General features: G+C 42.0%; 1 protein-coding gene across 2 annotated transcripts in view; it reads left to right on the top strand.

The window, feature by feature from the left end:
* The window catches only part of LOC105564471 (hemicentin-1-like), a 253,172-nt gene that overhangs the window by 224,960 nt on the left and 5,144 nt on the right, over positions 1-23,068 (top strand). Inside the window, exons 10-12 of one of the 2 annotated variants that reach the window (XM_012016860.1) lie at positions 9,371-9,530; positions 11,597-11,947; positions 19,079-19,339. In XM_012016860.1, the coding sequence (XP_011872250.1) occupies positions 9,371-9,530; positions 11,597-11,947; positions 19,079-19,339 (772 nt within the window). The remainder of the gene's footprint in view (positions 1-9,370; positions 9,531-11,596; positions 11,948-19,078; positions 19,340-23,068) is intronic. The other variant, XM_012016861.1, reaches the window with a different exon arrangement.

Raw genomic sequence — 23,068 nt, 5'->3', positions numbered from 1 at the left:
TGTGTGAAAATTCACCACGAACCTTTTACTACAAAACCCTAAGATTTCTTCTTTTTTTCTCTATGTATTATTTCTCGTTATAAATTGTAAAATGACGTTAGATATAAATTAAACATACACGGAAAGAAAAATGCAGCTGCCGTAGCTAAAAACTGCATGTGGCAACTACATTTCAGTTGTAAAATATGGACAGCTAATATTTAGTTGCGACAACTAAATATTTTGCTACTTGCCTATTGTATTAGGTGCGACAGCAAACCGTTTACTGTGCTTTAGAAATTTATACACAGAAAAAAAGTGTCGGATCAACTCTTGTATATTTAAATTAACGCGTTCATTATTTTGTATGTACGTAACAATCTATTATCTTCTTAGAAGCATTTAATAATCTTACATTAAATACTATAAGTAATTGTCACTTTAAGAATGCATATAATTATTTGGACAATAAAATCGTTCAAATCATTATAATCTTCGATTTGAAAATATGTTATTTTCTGTCCAATATTGTTTCTTCTTCAATCAAGAAAATTATTCTGAAAAAACAAGCGTATGTATTTCTTGATTGAATTACATAAACTTGCTTCGTTCAAGTAAGTTTTTCTTTCTTGGACGCAATGTAATCTCATTTCAAGATTTTCACATTGAAACTAAGCATATTTTCAAAAGAAGAATATTCTTTTTTTTTCTGTGTAGTTGTGGTAGCAAAATGTTCTTATCAAACCATGATTAGCTACGGTAGCAAAAATTTGTTTCAGCGTAGGGGAGACCGGGGTTGGAAGTCACATTTTTTTCCTTAGAAGCGCTTTGGGTGATTTTTTTCAAAGTAATTTAAATAATTACTACATCGCTTCATAAGACACATATCACGCTAACTTCTTACACAAAAGTCGTTGGGACAGTAATAACCGTAGACTAGTAATACTAGACCGAGCATGTTCTCTTTTAAGCAATGAAGGTTAGGTAGAAAAGGATAGAAAGTGCCGCGTCAACCTTTCTCTTTTTATTCTTCTCGTTAGAGAGAGAAGGGTGGACGGCACCTACTTTATATCCTTTTCTACCTGAGCTTCAGGTCTGGCGTCTCATGCTCGGTCTAGTATTACTATGTCTATAGTAATAACCAGTTGAGAGAAAATTGATGTAAAGTACAAAAGTAAATTTGTAACATCTTACCCCGCTTTAGGGATGGTTGTCACAGTGCTTAGGGCTGATTGTTGCATATAGATGCAACTGATTTATGAAATAAAAATCGGTCGAGTTTAAAACAAAGTATATACTTCTTGTTAAACACAGTGAGTTATCTTCATGTAAACCTGTTAATTTAACGTAGTAGTTTGACTGCTAAAATCAATTAATTTACCGAAATTAAAAAGTCTACATCTCTCGTACTAATTTTCTCAATTTCCATAAAAACACTTTGTTTATAACATTTAACATATATCTTTTAACATATTCTTTAAAATATAAATAGCCCCAAATGGTCTGTGACAATTGAACCCAAACAATTTCAAACCCCAACAAAGGTCATTAAAATGTCTAAATATCAACGAATGTCACATTAAATTATTGTAGTACTGAGTATGTACTTGGACAATAATCATCAGAATTTAAAGTTAAACAAGTAACCATGTACTTGCGTGATGAATAGTTCGTGTCTGAAATTTACTTTGAGCGCTTCAAAACAGGTCACTACCTGTCCTCTCGTTACGCCATGCCGCAGCGAACTAGTGATTCGCGGGGGGGTACGTGCCCCCTCATTTTTATGACGTATTGCTAGGGCGTTTGTGCCCGATAGTTTCTCTGTTATAACTTTTGTGACAACCATACCCGGTCTCCCCTAATATAGACGTACTCTCGTACTCTTACTCCGCATTGCTTTGCGAAGCCGCAATCGTGCGGCGACAAAAACTTCTTTGACTCGAATGGACAAAAAAAAATCGACGGCAAAGAACGGGGGCATGTAAAATTCGATGAGGCGAGGCTGCGGGCGAGAATATTTTTTTTCGGTTACGTGCACAGGACGTTTTCGCACGAGCTGACATCGCGTACGCAGCCGAATCGGTGCAGGTAGAGACGAGCATCATCCGGGCGAGCAGCGACAATTCATTCGCGGATCGGTTCGCAGTGGCTGCCATCTCGTCTGGAAATCGAAAAAGGATGGGAATTGCAAACAAATATTTGTACGCTCCTTTGCAACCACGCTGATCGTTCCGCTTTGTTTCCTGGCGCGAAATAACTCGCGCATGATTACATCGATATGACCCCAGCTTGTGTGCTCAATACCGATTGTTTAATGTTTCTTGTGTAATTCAGCGCCGTTGGCTACAAATACTACAGGAGGCTTGCCGTGCTTTCGCTAGACGGAAACAATTTTCTCTTAAAATTTATCCTGACAATCATGTAATCGTTGAACAACGCGGCATTGCGAAGACTTTTATGAGCTTTTTAATTTTACCATACATTTTACTAGTAAATTTACAAGGTTGGAAAAGTTACTTTATAAAAGTATCTAGTTACAGTTACAGTTTTCTCGCTAAAAATGTAGCTAGTTGCAGTTACAAGTTACCAATTCTGAAAAGTAACGCGCTACAGTTGCAGTTACTCAAAAAGTAACGAATCGTTACTTTACAGTTACTTCTTTGCAATGAAACTAAAAATATAAAATCTGTATTTGAATTGTTAAGTGTCGAGAAAGGCGTTTATACGCAAATGCAAGGCCTAATGCGATTTGTGGAGGTTTAAAAAATATATAAAGTAACTATTGACGTAACTATTAAATTAGCTACTAGTTATAAAAAACATCTAACTGAGTTAAGTTACAGTTACAGATGGAGAGAAAGTAACAAAGTTAAGTTAGAGTAACCAAAAAATGTAACTGTAACTGTTGCAAGTAACGAGTTACTTCCGAACACCTTGTAAAATGTATACTAGTAATTTTACCAGTAAAACGTATGCTAAGTAAATAATTATAAGTAAAATGTATGGTAAAATTTCAGAAAACTCATAAAGTTCTTCAAAATGCCATGTTGTTCCACGATTTCCAAGGTAAATTTTAAGAGAAAATTCTCACTGTGTATACTTGCCATTAAATTATTTCCCTGTTAATTCATATAACGAAAAAAAAAACAGATCTGAAAAGGAGAATGCGCGATCACGATAAGTCTGGGCACTAATCGATTTGACGGTCGGTATTAATCGTTGAAGCATTTTGTTCCGCGTTTAAACGTCGCTGCTCAATACCGTTGCTGATATTCCGTTGCAATCGTTATTTCGTCTCTCGCTTTATTTGATATTTCGTGAAATTTCGTTACATTGTGTTACGGATACCGCGTAAAGGATCCGATCGAGCGGAACGTAAATCCGAAATCGGCGGGACATGATTATTATGTTAGCGTTGCGGCATGCGTTACATAGCGCGCTATGATATAACATCATTATATCATATTATAGAGACGGCATTTCGTGTTTTGCGACGGCCGAATGAAAATCGAATCTCCGTCAATTAACGTCATCATGCGTATTTTGGGAATTTGAGACTTTGTCCAATGTTGGAAATAACTCGATATTGGACAGCTTTCGCCTCATGAACGAAAATACGATGAAAAATCGCTCGCGCGGAAAAATACGACAGAATTTTCTTGCGCTCGACATTCCCTCCCCTCCCCGCCATTTATATTTAAATGTGCTTTTCCGAAAATATTACCGTTCATATCGTTCGGAAATTCTGATTGTCTCCGCTCACATTTGTCTCTCCGAGTTGTCACGTCGCTCCGGCACGTCGTTCATTTTCGAGCTTTACTTTGCTAGATCGTTATCGCAGTTTCCATTTTTCAAGTTATCGATGACATTTTTAACTCAAAGTTTCGATCTCCGTTACTGCCGTCCTAACCGAAAAAGTATCTCCATTTTTTGGCCATTTCTATGTTTCTAATACCGAATTCGGTTGCTTGCACCGGTGCGCACTGAGTGCACACTAAGGCTTGTTTGCAGTCAATTCTTATATTTAAGGATCGTCTTAAATATCCGTTGAAATATTTCTTAGCCAGTAAAATGATCTATATAGCATCTATACGGATCATTTTTTCGCCATTTCTATGTTTCTAATACCGAATTCGGTTGCTTGCACCAGTGCGCACTGAGTGCACACTAAGGCTTGTTTACAGTCAATTCTTATATTTAAGGATCGTCTTAAGGGGATGCTGGAGTGATTCTGCACTTTTGCACCTTTCTAACCTAAAAACTGTCAGTTCACGGAAACATTTGTGTAATATACAAATTAAATGGCTTACGTGTACAGATCGAAAGCAGCTTGCTATTCCGGCCAAATGAAAGAACAATATGGCATCACTGAAACTAAGTGTGTAAGGCTAATAAAAAATATTAGTGAGCAACACATACATACAGTACATGTAGTATGTGTGTTGCTCATTATTATTTTTTATTAGACTTACAAACTTAGTTTCAGTGATGTCATATTGTTCTTTAATTTAGCCGGAATAGCAAGCTGCTTTCGATCATCTGTACACGTGCCATTTAATTTGTGTATTACACACATCTTTCCACGAAACAGACAGTTTTAAGTGCAAAAGATGCGAAAGTGCAGAATCACTCCAGCATCCCCTTAAATGTCCCTTGAAATAATTCTTAGCCAGTAAAAAGATCTGTATAGCATCCATGCGGATACTCTTGCTAAATACTCTTTGAGAATGTATTTAAGACAAAGTTAAATGTAAAAATTGACCATAAACAGGCCTGGGCGTGCACTCGGTGCGCACTGGTGCAAGCAACCGAATTCGCTATTAGAGAAATATCCGTTGTTCCTACAAGGCTATAGAAAGCAGTAAGAGCACTAGATTAACATAAAATAACTTATACGCGTTGCAGTATGTCCACATTTTTTCGTGGTGGCCTAGCTGTAAGGACTTAAATGCGCGTTTTCTCGAAACTAACAATTTGGGGAGTACTCTGCTTTCTAAGTTAGGACGGCAGCGTTGTCTTCGTAGCTCGCCGAAATCGCGCTCGTTGAATCTCCGCGTGATTATTCATGGCGAGGTGTCGTCTCCGCGTCTCGCGGGCGGCCGCGGGTCGGAAGTTAAAAAGAGGATTTCGCCCTTATACTTATGCATAACCCGAACGGACGGCGGAACTTGTCGCGACGAGATGTAGGATACGCGATATAAGACGCACGTGCCCATAACGGGGAGTGCGCTGTCGCGAGAACCAGTGGGGATGGAACTTATCGCCCCTGTCTCGCGCCCGCACTCGGGCGAGGGAGAGGTGGAGGGCCTCGCGTGTATATTATACTCGGTGACGCGGATATATTCCGCGCTCGTCCCGGAACGAGGCACGCGCTCGTATCATCCGGTCTCCGACGCGGCTACGTATATTTAACGTCTAATACGACGGCGTCGTATTACACGAGAATTCACGCGGCGTCAGGATGGCGAGAGAGGGTTGGGAGGGGGGGGGAGGGTGAGAAAGAAAGGGAGTTCCTTTCCGTACGCGAATCCCATAGGACCGGCGGCCGTGGCACATCCTGGAGGTGGCCCGTCGAAATAGGAAATTCCATTTGCGCCGCGAGAGTTTCCGAGATGGAAATAGTTCACACGTTCGTTGACAACGTGTTATTTATCGCGGATTATTCGTTGAAAAATATGAATGCCTGACGGTAAAAGGAGCGGCTAAAGATGCTGATGTTATTAAAGGCGCGACCTTTTTCAAAGGAACTGTGAAGTATGTGACAAAGAATAGAAATGACTGAACTGTCATCTTTCATAGAGGCGATATCTTCCCATTTATCGTCGGCTGCTCTCGATTTGTATTCTAATTTCTAGATTCTCGCGAGCTCACGGTCTGACGTTTCCAAATCTTTTAATTAATACCGAACCGAGAAGAACGTAGAGGAAAGTCCTGTATTATGAGATAGGATTCCAATACGAGATAGCACGTTTTCAACGTCCAAATCCAATCACAAATGTTTTTTCGCCACACTGATAAAAAAGTATCTTAATCCAAACGAATATTACTTTACTCAAGAAAATTATTCATTAGGTGACTCCTAATAGCTTATTGACTTAAACTTAAAAAATTATAAACAAATTAAAACTTGCGTTGCTTTAATTTAAGTATTTATTAAATATCAAAGAATAGATAATTTTAAATTTAAAAAATTTTACTTTCATTCTATAAAATGTTTACCAAGATGTAATTTTCACAGCGAAGAAAATTTAATTTCTTATTTAACAAAAACAATTATTTCATTTGATAAATAGTATTCTATATCTCATGAAATCTTTATTTGAATGTAGAAAATGTAATGATTTAAATTAATTTACTTAATATAATACATAGATTTGCCTGGAATTTGATATTTTTATTTGAATAGAATAAATATTTATTTCAGCAAAAACATTTATTTTAAATAAATCTATTTACTTAGTTTAAAAAATATTTTTTTTGTTAGTGCACGATTACACGATCTAACAATCAATTGTCCATTAAACAGATTTCACTCCAAAAGCAATAAATTCATTTCATAGTGGAACCAACAGACGATGCCTATTAATTTAGCGGAAACTACGCGGTCTCATATTAGGAGCCTGTTTCATACTAGGGGATTTTCCTCTATACCAACCTACACTGATAAAATAATATCTTAATCAAAAAATATTGTCTCTCTATCTCATATTAGGAGTCCGCCTCATAATAGGGGACTTTCCATATTCTTTTCGCTCGTCATCGCGCGCAATCGGTTCGCGAAATCGCGCCTCGAGCTGCCGCTGCATTTGAAAGCGCCTCAGCTTCTCGCGGGCGCTTAAAGCTGTAAGACACCGAGATAATCGCATGAATGCGCGTTACCAGCCGCGCATTACACGGCGATATCTACTGTCTCTCGCGAAGACATATCGCTTCCCGATCCTGCAGCGACGCCTCGCCGCTGCAGGCGCCCGATGCGCCTCGGCACGTACCAGTTTCCGCGAAGAGATGCCGAGGAGAAATAGATACGCTTGCTCGTTACTCATCTAAAACAAGCACGGCGAGACGTACGCGCGCGAACCCTCTTCCCTCGTGGTCGCTGCCGCACATCCGCCTTCATCCGACGTTGCTCGCAACCCGCTTTCGTTCGATCTTGCACATCGGTCTCTCGCGGTCTCGCAGTTACAATTCTCCGCAAACACCCTCGGAACATCCTTGATCCACCTTTCCCAGTTCGAACTTTCCTAATTTCGACAAGTAGACCGACATTCTGTACTTTGCCACTCGTGTTAAGTCTTGCTTAGGCTTGCGCGTCCCTTTGTCCCACGTGACATTCGATTTTTCAACGGGGGGGAAATATTTCGGTACGGAAAAAGATCGTCACTCGCTATACAAGGTGAGTCTTTTTAATCTTAACAGACGAATATTTCGAAAATGTGCAATTTTACAAAAGAAGACTTTTAAAATATTCCTCAGACCAAATAAAGTAAAAAAGTCCTGTACTACTTTTCCCTCCGACAAACAGTTATCGAGATATCATAAGCTAAATACTAAAAATGTTATCAATTTTCTCTCGAATATCTTAAACAACTATTATTTTAAAAGTTTTTTGTGAAATTGCATATTTTCGAAATATTTGCCTGTTAAGATTAAAAAGGCTCACCCTGTATTCATCTTGCGTCAAGCTTGAGTCATAAATATTTGCGCCAACTTTTTTGATCTTTGAAACACTTTCAAAGATATCTTCATTTTGTAAATATCTGCACAAATTAACAAGATTAACACTTGGTGGGGGTTTAGCATTTCGCAAAATTGGCTTAATACCTTAAGTTTATTGTGGTAAAGCTTAAGTAATCAAGGATCTTTTATACACGCGTAAATACGTGCCGCCGGCAAATTCCATCCGAAATAAGCGAGAATCCACATTAAACCGCATCGCGAAATTTTCAGTGTACTTGCTCCGTATTTTCACCGGTACCTCGAGGGGGAGAAAAAAACCGCGCCGTTATCTGGACTTCGTGATTTAAAGCGTGCAAATATTTTGCTTCGCAATCGCACCGACGCTTCCGCTCGGGCGGAATTTTCCTCCCGCGCAATGTAAATCCGCGCCGGGGAGAAGCGCAAAGCGGATATCGCGCTATCGTTCTCGAATGTTAGAGAAACAACAGCGAGTAGCATCTCGATCCGGTGTGTGGGAAAGAACGCAGTTAGAAAAATTAAAAATAGAAGGTTAAAAAATTACACGTGGTTTTCCGGATGTCTCGTACAAATAATAAAAACGATCGTCCAGATATCGAGATATCGGTAATTTGCAAACGTTTAGAAGTTAAAAGAAATACCCGATGTTTCAAGTAATAAAATCAGCCTTTTAATTAATTTTGAATACGAAATTTCCACGAGAAATTTTAATGCAAACTCGTTAACAACACATGAAAAATTACAACGCTATAAAGAGTTGTTTTCAATTTTTACTGGGGAAGAATTGTGCCCAAATTCTTCGTGAAACTGCCAGCCAAGAGTGCACTTGCAACTTTTACGACGTCCTACTCGCGACGGGATTCAGACAAAAAGATGAAGAGTAAAACGGAAAATCGCAAGAAAGCGATGATAAAGACGGATGGAGAGAAAGGGCGTGGATAGACGAGAAAGGAGGACGATAAAGCACGGGAAAGTACCGACAGGATTGTCCTAACATAGAGAGGAGAAAGCAAGAGAGAGAGAGAGAAGGGGGGGAAGACTGCGGGAGAGGAAATAGGAACGAGAGAAGATAGAGGGAGGACAAGTGTACATCGTAAATTCCCTTTGTCCGACCTTCTCGAGCGGACGACAACCCGCGGCGGGCCGCGGTTATTTCCTCCTGAGCAACGGCACGATCTTCGCCGAGGCGGAAGTGGCGCTGAATGCCAAGACTAAGACAAATTTGTTTATTTGCGACGGGTAACAATGAGAGCGGTTTGGTCTTGCGGGAATTTGACGCGGAGAGAGAACTACGGAAAGCGTGAGACGCGAAGCAGTCGTCAATGCTTCATTTATTATCCAACAATCTTGCGTCTCCGTTGCGTTAACATTCAGGAAACCGTTCTAATGTTTTCTTCCCTAAGAGTTTCTCCTAGATCTGCAGATTGATGCTCGTGTTATAAATATAATTGGTAATTTGTATTAAATAATCGAGTTAAACACAGGCCGCGAGCTGATCCAGATTGACGAGTTAGCTCTAGAGTTGACCCAGGCTGAACCAGACTACTGCGTTGTCCGCAGCATTAGTTAATATTGTCTAAACAACGTTAGTTAGACTACATGACGTTACATGAAAATTCACGATTCATGATGTTTCCACGCGCGCGTGATGTGGCAGTTCTTTGACTCAGACACTCGATCTCGTTTGCTTATTCAGAAGGAGGAGCTGCATCACAACGTCACCGCCGGCGTGGTGCTCTCGGACCACTCGCTGGTGCTGCAGAGTATAACTCGAGAGTCCGCCGGAGGGTACACCTGCATGGCCGCGAATGTTGAGGGCCGCGCCAAGTCCAACGTAGTCAATCTCCAGGTTATGTGTAAGTATGTTTTACGCGCTCTTGCCCGACGACGAGAGCGAGGGAGAGGCGGAAACCCTCGTGAAAGCGCCGGTTAATGGCCTCGGTGGCACAGTAGTTTCTACGACGTGGGACGCCGCTGGTAGAACCGGGCGGTCTTGCGCCGTCAGTTTCTCGCCCCCTGTGTTTCGGCGATCGGCTCGAGGTTCATTGAGATAAATTTATTAAATTTATTTGTTAAAATAAAAAATTGGGAAGCCTAGACCTAGGACGGCGAGATACCGCGGGAGGATTCAGGGACGAAAATGGCGAGAAATAGAGTCGAGATGCGCGGCGAAGCGGCGGTCGATGCGATTTAACGCTCGCCTCCCTCGCGGCCGTTACCTCGCGGCTGACCACGCGCGGCCGCTACTACTTGGCCGACGTCGCCGATATTTCACGGAATATCCCGCGCTGTCGCGTAAATCCCCGCGCTCCGATTTTGCAGTATCGGAAAGTATAAATAAAACGGCCGGTTTTACGTCGGCGGTGGGGCCCCCGCGGGGAAACCGTTATCGATCCTTCATCCGTGGACCGACCTCCCCCGCGGCGCGGCGCATAATATATAACGTTTATGCAAAGAAATCGCGCCGGGGCCGGATCCCTTATCCGACGCGTGTTTCACCGCCGCTCGTGCGCGCCGCCGCCGCCGCGGCGATGCAATATTTTTGGAAAATTTAGCGCAACACTCGCTCGAAATGCGGCGTAGTTTCGTGGCGGCAAGTGTTGCCGCGAGTTGTAACTTCTTACCGGCGCTCACCTGGCGCGCGTCGATTTAAAAGCTCGGCGAAAAAGCTGGAAATTTGAAATGTACCGTGGGCGGCCATTTATCTTACCGATACGTGCATACGGAGGGTAGTTTTCGCTCCGGAACGGTAATGGAGATACATACGTCGGTTCAGTGAACCGGTACATTTTAGCGACCGTACATTTGGCACACACGGTATAATTATTAATTAAATTGTCTAATAAATTGTGGACCCACTTGCACTATGCGGTAACTTACCTCGCATGTATTTTGGTTAACCGAACACGCATAGCTCGTATTATTCCACGTATTACGCCAAATTCAACGCTACAAATAAACGTTGCCCTTTTATATATAATGAGTATTATACATTTAGTTATTAATATCCGTATATTCGTGTAACGCTCTATTTCTATTATCGTAATAATTGGAAAATGCACTCTATTAGGGGAATTTACTTTTGCAAATTAAGCCAACGGCACACGATACCATTTTTCCCACCGGATTGCTTACGAGAGCCAATTTAAGTCACCTGATCTAAAACTCTGCTTCCTTATTGGTTCTAGTAAGGAATTTAGTATGAAAAATAGTATCGTGTGCCGTTGGCTTTAGTTCTTGGTTAACGTAATAGTCTTCTAATTTTCCAGTTTTTAAAATTAATATCTCACTTACTAAAATTACTATTAGACGGATAAAAAGATTCGTAATGTAAATCAATTACAAACGTAAACGCCATTTAGGACCCGGCACAGATGGAGGTGGCCAATCAAATTACTATGTGAATCCATATACCGTATTTTTGTTCAACCGGTCCTGCGCGCCGTCACTTCCGGACACATAACGCAGGTTTGTCTTTAGGTGGAATCATTATCGTCAGTGAATTCACCGTGTTATAAAATCGCGGAACGATGTGCTAAATTATTTTAAACGCTATACTTAGCATTCGTTACAACCCCCCCCCCTCCTCGTAAATATTACCTCGGCCGTGATTGGAGCCTGGGACCCTCCCTCAATCCGTCTTAAAAGGGATCGAGTTAAAATTTATTCGTGACGTATTGGGTTATTTTGAACTTTCATAACGTTAAGTACATCCATTATCCTTGTAGTGGCAATGGCGGTTTGCTCTTAGCCGTATTTTACTTTCAATTCCTAGTATTTATACATACCTCGTTATATATTCTGTTTTACACTTCCCCCCCCCCCCCTTGTCAGTTGCTACGTGTACCTCGATCATATTGTTCTCGCGGGCTCCTGTACGGAATACGTAGTAAGATGCCAAAATCCATACGTTATGCCGCAGTCGCGCCCGTCTGCAAGTACGTGCTGAACTCGAGCGGAGGCTGGAGGCACCAAAATGCCACCCCGCCGCCGTTTAACGTGCCCGAGGAAGTGCACGGCGCCCTCAAGCACGAGACCATAAGTTTAGTTTGCGAGGTCGAGGCCAGCCCTACCAACGTGACCTTCCATTGGACCTTCAACAGCAGCGGCGACCTCAGCGACGTTCCGTCCACCAACTACACCAACGAGGGCACAACCAGCAGGCTTAATTACACCCCGGTAACCGACACGGATTACGGGGTCCTGGGTTGCTGGGCCAGCAACTCCGTCGGTTCTTCCAAGCAGCCCTGCCTCTATCAGGTCATCGCCGCAGGTTCGTGCGAGTTTAGCCCGCTACTCCTTCTTTCTTTTGTCGTAATTGTTACCCCGAGGAAACGTTCACAGCATTCGGATAACGGCGTGAAACGCATATAAATTGTAGCCGAAAGAATTTGTTATAGAATTTATAGAGTGCGGTGTCTTTTAAACATATCGAATATTCTGTTGATAATCTTATTAAGAAGAGTGGCATTGAATAGTATACGCGTCACCGGTCAGTATAAATCGTATTTACTTTTGCTTTTCGCTAAAACTCAATTTTTATGTCAAAACTGATTTGTTTCAATCTTAACTGTTTGCACAACTGAAAATACTATTAAATATAGAGAGATATGTAAAAAAAACAAAAACAAAAGCAGATTTACAGAATCCATGAACTATCGATTGCCAGCGCGCAACAAATATTCAACTGGCAACAGCGTAGTTGCAGTTTTTGCTGGGAAATTGTTTATTGGTTTAAATACCTCCCGGTAATGATTATGCAAACGTATATTTCACGATGTAAAAATGTTGCCCTCATAACAGACAGGTTTCTAAATTCTATTACGCATAAAAATGCAAACGTTATACGCGGAGGTTTGAAGATCCTTTTATCCTGGAACATTCAAGTTCTCTACATTCATCGCATTTTCATAAGTTGGAACATAAATGGAACACAGAAATCGCCCTGTGTACGCTGCATGCTCGAACTTTTCATTCATTTGATACGTTTCGTTCGGTTTGAAACTGCTCACTTTTTGCAGCGAATAATAATTTTTAATTGTTCTCCGCGTCCAATGCAGGTTGAATAAAGTAGATGGTTTATTTTTCATATTTCGCGCGTCGCGAAAGAGCTGTTTAAAGCTACAGCAGCATGTTTAACGTATTTAACTATTTATAAAACGGGCGAGCAGACTCCCCAGAGCGCGACAATATTATCTATTCGAGATACGTGTTCAGCCTGATTGCTATTTTATTATCAATTGTTATACCGTTCCACATTCACACCGCGCCCGTTATTATTATGCGTACAAATGTTAATCCATAATTAGCGGGGACGAAACTATTATTGCATCCGAATAATTTAACAGTTTATAAGCGCCATAATTAAAGCCATCTTTTAATTAATTTTGCAATTAAGTAACATAATACCCGCGGTGCCATATTATAAGCCGGCCAAAATAACTTATGCATCGCGCAGGCATAATATTTGCAAATCAGTCTTTCCAGCTTATTGAAATTCAACATTATTGATCCCAGATTTGCAAATATACGGATTGTGCCAGGCTTATCGCGACGAGTCCGAAACGCGAAATTTTCGGCTTGCGCGAGATCGACTCTTTTCATTTCGTTAGAAGGCATTCCCAGTATTTACTTTTGCTTTTTGCCAAACTCTATTTTTATATCAGAACTGATTTGTTTTAATCTTAACTGTTTGCACAACTCAGAATACTATTAAATATAGAGAGATATGTAAAAAAAACAAAAGCAAAAGCAGATTTATAGAATCCATGAACTACCGTCGTATTTTTCTTAACCCGTACACCCTCAGAAAGGATTTCGGTTACTGAGACAAAAATATTCTTGACGCATATATATTTTTCACAACCTCATTTAGTATGAAAATAAGACAATATCGAGATAAAATCAATAATTCTTACCCTTCTCTATCGAATTTTAAAAATGGACTTACTACATTGAGACAAGAGTCATTTATATGAATGTAAGCTTGTATATTCTTGCGTTCAGAATAAATTTTCCCTCCATCTTACAACGCACGAAGATGGCACCACGATATTAGACAAAGGACGATACATAGTATCATTTTATTCTAGATTTTAGAATTTTTCATTTTAGATTAAAATACTCCTTTCTCTATAATAAATGTGGTTGACGCTATAGCGATCTTAGTTTATGATACATTGAAGTGTAATAGCATTGGATCCGGAAAATTTTTTCTGTGGGTGCACTATTGTAAGAAACTCCTTACGAGACACGCGCAAATACAATTGCAACGGATTAAAAACTGCAATGCTAAACACATACGCCTTTCCACTCGCGCCACGATTTGCGCGGAGACCGCAGAAATCCGCGGGATCGTCGGAGACGGAGAACGCGGTCGAGGGAATTAAGAAGAGGGGAAGGAGGGAGAAAAGAGAAAGAGAAAAATGCGACGCTGCACAGCGGGAGACGCCACGCTGAAATTCGCCCGCGCGTCGGTCGCGCGTTTTTTTGCGGGAATTTAATGAAAACCGTAATTGAATATGTTCATTACGAGGTATAACGCCTGTCGCGCCGCCGACCGTCGTGCCAGTTCCTGGATCCTCGCGCGGACCGGGAAAGTCCTGTCCGCTCCGTGGCCCCGGAAGTCCCTCGCGTTCCCGGCACCGCCGCGTTGTCGGACAGACAACCAGATCGATTTGGTCCACGGGATGCGGCATTGCAGCCCGGGAGCGTCGCGGACTATACTTTCTCCGTTTCGGCCCGGCCCGCGGTAATTGGACGCGTAATTTATCTCACGCGCCGGCCTGATGCGCGCTCCTTACGTAATTACCAGACGGCAGTTTTCTCACGCGCGCGGCTTGACTCCTGCGTCGATTCCACTTGACGATTTCGCGATACACCACACGAATAAACATCGCTGTACATGGTATCTTGCCATAACCGGGTACATACTCTCTAAAGTTTTCGGAGTGAAAATAGAACCATGGAGCGAAAGATTCGCTCTAGTGGAGTAAACATTCACTCTAATGGAGTAAATATTTGCTCCAATAGAATGAATATTTCACCCCCATGGTTCTGCTTTTACTCCAAAAGTTTAGAGAGTATATATACATTAATTTTATCCAGGAAATATCCAGCCTCGATTTAAATATTCTGTCGATATTAGAAACTTTACACGAATGGTATTCTCATTATTTCTAATCGCCTTCTTCCTTGCACGTTTGGAAACCGCAAAATTTTCACGGATAATCTTTTTGCGTCGTTATTTCGCGATAGAATGAATCTGGTTTTAGGAAACGATTCAAACCAGTTCTGAACGCAAGTATCAATAGAAACGGAAAATCGCGCTGCAATTACTTTCAGTAGCTTAGCTAGACTCTTCAGAAACGATAGTTGGCGATCATCTTTCGTCCAGCGCGAGCGGCAGCGTAATTTTTAGTGACGCGACTATTCGAAACGATAACGCGAGATGGTAAACGCGAGTGCCATTATATCTCGATACATCTTCCCCCGTAAGCCGGTCTGAAAGAGATCGTAAATAAGGAGCGCCAGGATGCCAAGATGCCGCAATGTAACATGTAATCTCCGAGACGGCCGCGAAGAAGCGGAGTGATAAGGTCGACCTCGATTCGTCGCGAGTGCTCTCGGCTGTAGCGGTCATAAATTTATTGTAAATACGTGATGCCCCAGAACCGTCGTCGCGCCTCTTGCCTTCTGTTCCCGGGGTGGAAAATTTCAAGGGGGCCCGAGAATTCATAGAATAACGGTGAATAGGGCTCCGAGGCTTTCTAAATATGAACTGAATATAAATTCCGATTTAATGAACGGGATGTAATATCGTGGCCATGACATCGTGCCAGACGATCGCCAAAAAGCTCAATATTCTTTCGGGCAACGACTTTTAATAAAAGTTGCACGTGAGCCGCGACTGCCCTTAATTGAGCTAGTTGTACAAAATGCTCTAGTTACTCCCTTGTTTTAATAAGAAATATCAAACACCCGACTAAGAGAAGATATAATAATCATATATCTTCAATTAAATTTAAAGATAAATAGGTCAATTAATAAATATGAACAAGGCTCCAATAAAACGAAGATAAAATTAAAATTGATGTTAATAGTTAATAGTTGAAATAGTAAAATAATAATAGGGGCAATGTGAGCCGTCACCCGAACGAGGGTGATAAATTATATCAATAAGTGTTCTAGTATAAAATATATTATAAAATTGGTAACATCATGACACAAATTGAACGTCTCGGTCTACGAATGTGACCCTCTTCAGCAATACAATATTAATTATATACAATTGGTCTAAAATTTTTTAAAACGATGAGTCATTACGACATCTAAGTCGTATAACGGCTGAAGTAAAATAAATTAAAAGTAAATAGTAAAAACAGCGTGTGTCAAGAAGATAAAGAACTTTAAAACTGTAAAAGTTGTAAATATATAAAATAATTTTTATAAGAAAGAATTATTTTAACGGGGATTTAATTTAGATTGCAATAGTAGCCGCCATGATGTTGAAAATTAAATATAGTCGCGAGTAATATTATATGAAATGTCCACCGAAAAATAATTGGCTGCGAATTTGTCGAAAAAAACATAATAATACGCGGTTGAAGGTAAACGAGTCGGCGTGCTGTAAAAGCCCGCATTAAATTTTCTCTAAATTCGACGTAATTTTGTATTTAAGGAAAACGAGGGATAATTATGAATTATCGTTTTTCTCCCTCGGGAACGGAACGGCGGCCTCTTATACGCGATATGAGCACGGATAATAAAGCAGATGACAAAAAACAAGCGCTTTAACCGGCGCTTTAATCCGCAGCCGCCGTCTGTGAGCAACGACGGTGCTATTAGCCTTCCTCTCCCCCCCCCCCTCCCGAACTACTTTCTTTCGTTTTGCACTTTCCGGGAGATTAGCGATGGCAAAAGCGATGGCAAAAGCAATTGTGCGATACGCAACGAAAACGAATGCAGCGAAATCGTGCAATAACGGCAGGGACACGCGTCGACACTGCGCACCACTGCGACGATTCTTCGTGTTGCACTCGCAGCGGGACGACGTCTATCGAGCGCGATGCTTTTGGCGAATTCGCGAGAGAAAAATCGGTTATTTTAACGCTATCTCCAGTTCCATTTTGGAGAAGATGGAAAAACCTCGGTTGCACTACGGGTCTTTTCTTACGTCGAATGAAAACAATTCTCTCGCATTTCTTTTATTGATATCGCAAATTTGGCTGTTAGCTAAAAATTGCGAAATTTACTTATTTAACGACTCCAAGTGTCAACAACTAACGATAAGCAAAATAAAACCAACTCACCGTGTTTATTTAATATTCTTATGAAAAGAACGCGCAGAAAATAGAACAAAACGTCATTTTAAAGTTATTGCGGAAAGATCTTTTAATAAAATCTCTTTTGGACAAGTTGCTATTATCCGATTGTTAATAAATAATTTTAATGTCCTCGGGAATGAGAAGGGGGCCGTAAAAGCGTGCATTAATGGCGGTCGGTAGAATCTTTTGGTCACGTTTATATATCACGTGGGTTTTCGGTTAATGCACCGCCGCGCAGCATAGCCGATAATACACATAATTTTATTGCCCTGAAAACGAACCGGTGTCGCGGCGTAATTTCTAGCGGGCAATAAAACGAATTTTGCGCGCCGCGCGACGATCCCTCGTACTTTTTTTCTCGTACCGCTAGAATTTCGATTTTTATATAATTATTTAGAGCTCGGCGCTTTTGTCGTGAAAAGAAAAGAGAGAGAGGGAGAGGGAGAGGGAGGGAGAGAGAGATTGAAGCTTAAACGAGTAGAGGTATACTACGAAACTATATGAAATACACACTGAGAATCGAAAAACAGTAATAGTCCCTGAATTTTTGCTCATTCTCAACTTTTAATCTTAATACGCAAATGCTTACTTAAAAAAAAGTAATGTCTGCTGAAAAATACAATACCATCTAACGACTAAAGTTGTAAGCGATATCGTATTAAAGAAAACATGATTACTGAACAATTTTATTATTGAGTGATGTGCAATTCCGTAACCATTACTGTTGACCACCAGCATTAAAATAATATGTAGCCTAACAGTAGGGTAGAAAACATATATAAATAGTTAGCTCAGCGTTAGCGTACTAGGCTAGTAATCCGAAATCTTAGGTTCGAATCCCACATAAAAAAAATTAGAAAAAAGCTAGTGGAAAAGTTTTTTTATTTTCAATAAAATCTTGTACCAAGACCATTACTGGTTTTTATCGTAATGATTGTGGAAATACAGTACTGATTCAATACTGGATTAGTAAGTAACAGTCAGTCAGTTGATCTACAATATTCATTACTGTAGAATCCGTAATAGTTATTGTAAAATCCGTACTGATTACTGGGAGAATGCTTACTGTAGTGGTACGTAATGGTTACTGTAAGAAAGACTAAAAGTTAAAAACGAGGAAAAATGTTATAACCATCACTGTTTTTCAGCTCTCAATGCATATAACGAAACATTATTAGACGTAAAAAGAAAATAGAGAAGGGGAGAAGGGACTGTGACATGCAACATGTTAAAATAAAGCTTAAACGAATGGAGGTGCACACAACTGGAGCTGTATGGAATACATGTAACGAAACATTATTAGTCACACGTGCTGAGCAAAAGGTAAAAACAATGGCGTTAAATAAACGAATCACTTGCGCTGTATGATATTTAGGTTACAATAAACACGATATGTAAATACCATTATGTTTCCGTAAACAACAACACGATGCGTTTTTAATTGATTATTATCAATAGTCGGTTTAACAAATATCGCATCAAATAAATATTTTTATTAATTTTTGTGAAACACGCGAGATAATATCGGCTGCGATTGCCCAGAATTCAATTGGTGTCTCTTTAAAAGTATGATCCACGTTATTAATACAAGTTTAAAAAGTCGGGAGAGATTATAAAATATCTTCTGTATATTCCAAATTCATTCCCAAATTCGTACGGGTTATATAATTTGACGCGTTTCGTCACGAAAAATAAGTTCCTGTCAATATTTTTATGTCCGTTGGATTTGTAAAACTAAATCAGAGGTTAAAGAAGCGTTTTCAATTATGAATGTTAATAATAGTATTTTGATTCGAATTTTTTTAATAATCGAAAGTTGAGTAATTTCGTCTTCCACTTTCTTACAAGTGCTCGCATTTCGTCGTAGGAATCGTCTTTTCCCTCCTCTCTTTGATACTTGCCCAAAGCAGATATAGGACGATGGAATGCGAGAGAACGAGAGACACGACGAGAAGGATCCTGTTTGAAAAATGGACACGCATTTCCTTTGAGGGCGTCCTCGCGATCTCCCTCACTAATCGGGGATCCCGTTCCCTACTCTCGCTCACGCGATCTCCAAAGCCGCATTTTCTCCGCAGGCAGACCGTACCCGTTGCAGAACTGCACGACCTACTACGTGAACGGTTCCTGGGTGAGGATATCCTGCGTCGAGGGATACGACGGCGGTCTACCGCAGAAATTCGTCGCCATCGTGGGCAAACGGCGTCTGGAATCGTCCCGTCCTCTCTGGGAGTTCCCGATGCTCAAGCCGGCGAAGGTCGCCCTTTACGCGGTAAACGCGAAGGGCTCGAGCGAGCCGTACGCCATAGAGGTCTCGAAAGGGGTAGCCAAATTCACCGGTAAGTTTTCGCCAAGTGCAATCAGGACGATCACCGAAGTGGCGGTAAGATAACTCACTTGTCAGAGCGCCTTGCCGCAAAGGGGCCGCGGCACGACGATTTTAGAGCGTTTGGCAATTGACGATGCAATCCGAAAATAGCCCGGCCACTTGTCGTAGAACAAGATCCGGCGTTCCTAATGCCGGCGGTGGAGCTTTATTTTCGGCTGCCAGCACTCCTCCAGAAGTAAATTTGGAGAAACTAATTCGATTCTAATTAAAATTAGAAAGCGAGTTGACCAGTTTAACATTACGATTTAGTATCAAAAATACGCACGGCCCATAAATTGTAAATCGTACATTTTCGTCGCACGGCAAAACGTTGGAATAAAGCGTGAATTCTCTTCTTGCATGCACGGTTTTGCACCGTTCATACGGTTGACACGATAAAAAGGTTTTATAAATTATACATAGCTAAAAATGTACGGAAAACAACTCTGGAGAAAATTCCGAGGAGCTCTCCTTAATCCCCTCAATCGCGATGCAAATAATCCTGAGTGCCATAGAATCGATATCCCGAACCCACACTGGAGCCAAAGCTTTTTTCCTCGTTTCATCGGGCGCTCTTTATTCCGTTTTCGAACCCCGGCGAGCTGACGTTCGCGTCAAATCGCAGCTTATCGATCGGCCAGCTGGCCGTGCGCCTGTTATTCGAACTTGGGCAAAAATACGATGGTGGTAAAAATAGCGCATATTGCGCGCGCGGAGAGAGGGGGGGAATCCGCGCTCTAGCGACTCTCGTGTATAAACTTCCGCATTGTTAAAAAAAAAAAGGTGCTCGATAAAAAAGTGTGTACTGTAGAAATTACAGTGATGAAGAGTTCCGCTTTGTTTAACTACAAAAGATCCCGGACGAACGTGGTTTAATAAAAATGGTGCGCTCGCAAATTCTGAATACCCGCGAACCCCGCGCGGTCCACTTTTTTCCTGCCGAGAGAAGAAGGTACAAAAAATGTAATTACTGGAGAATTGGTTAGCACGAATTTGCTGTACACTCGCGCATCGTTAAACGTACGTGCGTATCAACAAGTAAATTATGCAAAAATTAAATTAGACCGCGAGAGAATCATACGTATTAAAAAGTTGCTAGCATTGAACGTAACGATAACAAATCACGATACAATGCTTTCATCCGGGTACGTTTCGGAAAAGCGCGCCGTACGGGCTGCCCGTAACAGAAATTCAGCGCGCGATAACGCGCTGATAATTTATCGTTCGACCCGCTTTCTCGTCTTGTTCCCGTTGGCGTATTTGGGGAACAAGCGCATCAAGTTTCGCCCTTCAATTTAGATGACCGTGACGCTATCTCGACCGGAAACGCTGGCGGCGACATGCAAATGATCCCTGTTGAACAGTTCGCCGCGCGCGCTAGGTCAACCCTGATCTAGCTCGTTGCCGGTTTCGCTGAAACATGCGCGGTCGACCCTCGCGTAAAATTTATGAGCGTCAAAATTTATGAGCCATTATTATGCATTCTGCTCTCCGCCGCGTCCGCATCGCGTCCGCTCTCCTCCATTTTCCCGACACCCGCTGGAGGCACGATTTTCGCTAATCGTGTACGATCGTCGCTTTCGTTAATCCCTGAACGTTCGACCGCGGAGATGCGATAAGGATAAGCCCGCAAATGCAACTCCTGAATTATGTACGACCCCTTTTGACATGCAAAATGAATTGGAAACGTCACGGTCCTCCTCCTGAACATTTTAACGGTCCCAATCGTCGGGGGCGCGGTGTTAATTTTCAGTACGAATTATTATAGAATTCTATTGATGTAAGCACAGCTTGAAATCGGTTGATACGTTTGAGGAAACATTTTCAAGAAACAAGCCTTTCAGCCGATTAGGGGCTAATGATTTTCGACATCAAGAATTATTTGACGCCAGTACATGACTAACAAACCCTGGCTGAGGTAATATTTTTCGCGATAAATTTTCTGTGTTAAAAACACGTTGCCAGTTATGGTCGATTGCCAAGCTTAATTGTTGTTAATGATTTTTGAAGACGGTATTGGATTCTGAAAAAAAAGTGCCTACATTTATCAGATCCTAGCTTTCATTATATTTCAGCGGCATAATCGGAAGAGAGAATGTTTCATTTGAGCACTTGCTTTGTAACTTATCAAGAGGGTCGTCGAAACTATCAATGGGAAGTATCGCGAGATCGAGACGCAGGCCGCATACCACAGTATCTCGTTTTAACGCAGAGCAAAGGGACACGGCCCTTCGTTACACGGTTAAGGGAAAGGAGGAGCGTGCTCCGCCGACGGTACGGCGTCCTTTAACGTGCACCCTCGATGCTTCGTTCGTATTCAATTACACCTCGCAACCAATGGCGAATAGATGCGCTTTGTGCTTTGATAATTAGCATTTAACTGGAACTTGATTGTTAATTGAAAACAAATTAGCTGGCCGGTTGTTTGCGCCGTCGTGCCGATGACGCGCAACTTCGGTGGATACCTGTTTACAAGGTGATCGAATTACAGCTCTTGCTGCGACCCTCGCAATTTATATCGAGTACACCGGGGTTAAGTATTCCTCTCACGGGTCTGCGATCGACTTACAGTCAAAGTTTTATTAACGAAAGCGTCGAGCTCGCGCTTTCCGCGCGATTAAAAGAAATATAATAGATTGTAAAGTAAGCTTCGTAGCTGATATTAGAGACAGTATCGGCTCTTGTTACAATTTTCCCGAACGGAAATATAATTTGGGATTCAATTATCGAGACGTCTCGCGACGTAAATTTGAAGATTGCGAAAGAAATGTTTGACTAAAAAATTTATTACAGCCGCGAGAATTAGACGGTAGCCTCGATTAGTCCGGGGCGTAATCCACCGATTGCGAGCGTGTGATATCTACAATCTTCGGTTAATTCCGAGTGAACTTTAACAGAATCTTAATATAAGATTTCAGCCGCCGCGAAAAGTGGTCTAAATTAGGACACTTATAAACTTTCGAACTACGCTGCAGCGAGAATTCCTGAAATCTTCCCGTTTTTATCGCGCGGGAGGGAGTCCGATAAAATCTCATAGAAGCGCGATATTCCCGTATAATTACGGGAAAGTTCGTCCGCCTTGGCGCGATCCGATTACCCTCCCCGAAAATTTTGCACGCGGCCCTTTTCGGGGCCGAGTCGATCGACTTCGGTGAGAGATTTTTGCAGACCGCGGCCCGGGGGTGGCTCAGCCGAAGCTGGAGAGAGAAGCCGGTAACTTTAGGACGCTCGACGTACAACACACGTACACAACGCGCTTACACTTACCCGGCGTCGCGGTTTAAGCCGAATGATTAACGACGGCGCGGAAACGACTGCGGGTGTCGGGCGCGTCGTTGCCGCAGAGCCGGAGCTATTCCTAATCCGCTGCTGCAGAGAGCTCTCTCTCTCTCTCTCTCTCTCTGCACCGCCCGCCCGCTCCTCTCGCCTCTCCCGCGAGTGGAACGAGCGACTCACAAATCAGCCGCAGCGTTAGACCACCGTAATGCAACCTGCCACGAAGTTCGAAACGATCGACTCCGGGCGCCGCGCCTTAATTGGAAACAGATTACGTTCGTGCCGACGCGCGCGGGAGTCTGCCGAGGGGATGTCGGACAGGTAAATTGGAACCTCCCGGTCGCGTCTGATCCGTGGCTGACCGCAGCTACTGCGCGAAATCTTAAGCGTGCGGGCGTGCGCCGCGCGCGCGAACGGAGCGATT

Source organism: Vollenhovia emeryi, unplaced genomic scaffold, assembly GCF_000949405.1.
Source record: "Vollenhovia emeryi isolate VEMERY1.0 unplaced genomic scaffold, V.emery_V1.0 DF939164.1, whole genome shotgun sequence".
Lineage (NCBI taxonomy): Eukaryota > Metazoa > Arthropoda > Insecta > Hymenoptera > Formicidae > Vollenhovia > Vollenhovia emeryi.
Note: the sequence above shows the minus strand (reverse complement) of the source record. Positions and strands in the feature narration are given on the sequence as shown.